The following is a 1586-nucleotide window of genomic DNA, read 5'->3' as shown; positions in this document are numbered from 1 at the left end:
GAGTGTGCGCATGCACGGCGGGCGCGGGAGGGGGCCTGGGCTCGCCTTGCGGCAGGGGGAGATCGCGCTCGCTCCTCCGGCCGCCGCCGCGCCGCTCACCGCTTGCTGCATCACCGCGCGGTCGCCGATGCCGTCTGGCGGCGGAGGCGGAGGAGGCGGAGGAGGGGGCGGGGGAGGAGGAGGGGGAGGAGGAGGAGGCGGGGGTGGGGGCGGGGGCGGAGGCAATGCCGCGGGCGTCGCCTCGTCCCCCTTCAACCCTCTGGTTGCGTTCCGCTCGGCGCGCGTGCACGAGCTGGAGAGCGCCGTGATTCCAGCTCCGACCCCAGACTTCTGCCTCTCTAGGCGCGCGCTGCTCGAGCCGGAGCGCGGGGCGTGTTTCTTTTTCACACACCTCAGACTGCCGTGTCCGCACAGGCGCGCGTGCTCGAGCTCGAGGGATTAATTAACGATTAATTAACGATTAATTAACTATTAATTAGGCGCGCGTGCTCGACCTCGAGGGAGGGCCGGCGGTGCCGGACCACACCGCCGGCTCACCGGCCGGCGACGACCAAGACGAGCCCGCGGCGGCGGCGCGTCCCACCCCAGCCACTCGGCCGCAGCTCTCGCGCGCCATCGGAGGCGGCGGAGGCGGGGGCGGCGGCGGCGGCGGCGGCGGCGGCGGCGGCGCGCCTCCCGGGTCGGCTGCCCGGCCGCACGCCCGCCACGCAGCCGACGCGGCGGACTTGCCTGCGCCGCTGCGCGAGGAGATCTCGCGGCACCTGCAGCAGCAGGCGGACGCGGAGGCGGCCGCCACAAGCAAGAAGCGTGCGCGGCCGGGCGACGGCGTGCGCGCGTTTTCTTTTGTAGGCGCTCGACGAGGAGGCTGCACCGCCTGACGAGGCGCCAGAGAGGGAGATGCCGCCCGCGCCGCCGCCGACGCTAACGGCGGCACGCGCGGCGCCGTCCCCGGGCGGAGAGGAGGGCGGCGGCGGCGGCGGCGGCGGCGGGGCGGCCGAGGCGGGCGGGGCGGCCGACGCCGGCGGGCTGCGGAGCCGTCCGTTTACGCGGCGGGAGCTGCGCCGGTTCGAGGCCGAGAACGACGAGAGGCTGGCCGCGGTGGAGGACTTTGAGCTCTCCTGCCCCGGCCTCGGCTCGCTAGTCTGGCCCGGCGTGACCGACCTGCGCGGGCTCCCCGGCAAGCTCGACGGCGTCGTCAAGTTTGGGTCGCACGAGGTGCTCCTCTACCCGGACCTGCCAGAGGCGCTCAAGCCGCGCCCGGGCGAGGCTCTCAACAAGCGCTTCATCTACACCATGGAGAACGTCTGGGCGCGCGACAAGCGGACGGGCAGCTACCTCACCGACGCGCGCTCCGTCGCCGCCTTCCGCGCGCAGCTGCAGCGCAAGGCGGACAAGCTGGGGATCCGCATGCTCTCGTACAGCCACGAGCGCGGTCTGTGGCGGGTGGAGGTGGTGCCGAGCTGACGAGGGCACGCGCCCGGGGGGGGGGGGGGGGGGGGGCCAACGGGCCCAACCCCCGGGGGGTCCCGAACGGGCGTCTGCTAAATGCCCGGGGGGGAAACCCGGGGTCAAAAATGTCCAAAGAA

The 1586-nt window shown here is 74.0% G+C and overlaps 1 protein-coding gene across 1 annotated transcript; it reads left to right on the top strand.

The window, feature by feature from the left end:
* Positions 1–224: 224 nt before the first annotated feature.
* On the top strand, positions 225–1464 carry EMIHUDRAFT_256845 (hypothetical protein; the record flags this gene model as incomplete). The annotated part of the gene is made up of 3 exons (XM_005765744.1): positions 225–243; positions 712–827; positions 1072–1464. 3 exons carry the CDS (start codon positions 225–227, stop codon positions 1462–1464), a joined length of 528 nt encoding a protein of 175 aa, XP_005765801.1.
* Between the last annotated feature and the right edge of the window lie 122 nt (positions 1465–1586).

Source organism: Emiliania huxleyi (genome assembly GCF_000372725.1).
Source record: "Emiliania huxleyi CCMP1516 unplaced genomic scaffold EMIHUscaffold_5354, whole genome shotgun sequence".
NCBI classification, from domain to species: Eukaryota; Haptophyta; order Isochrysidales; family Noelaerhabdaceae; genus Emiliania; species Emiliania huxleyi.
The sequence above is the reverse complement of the archived record's forward strand: the minus strand, read 5'-3'. Positions and strand labels throughout refer to the sequence as shown.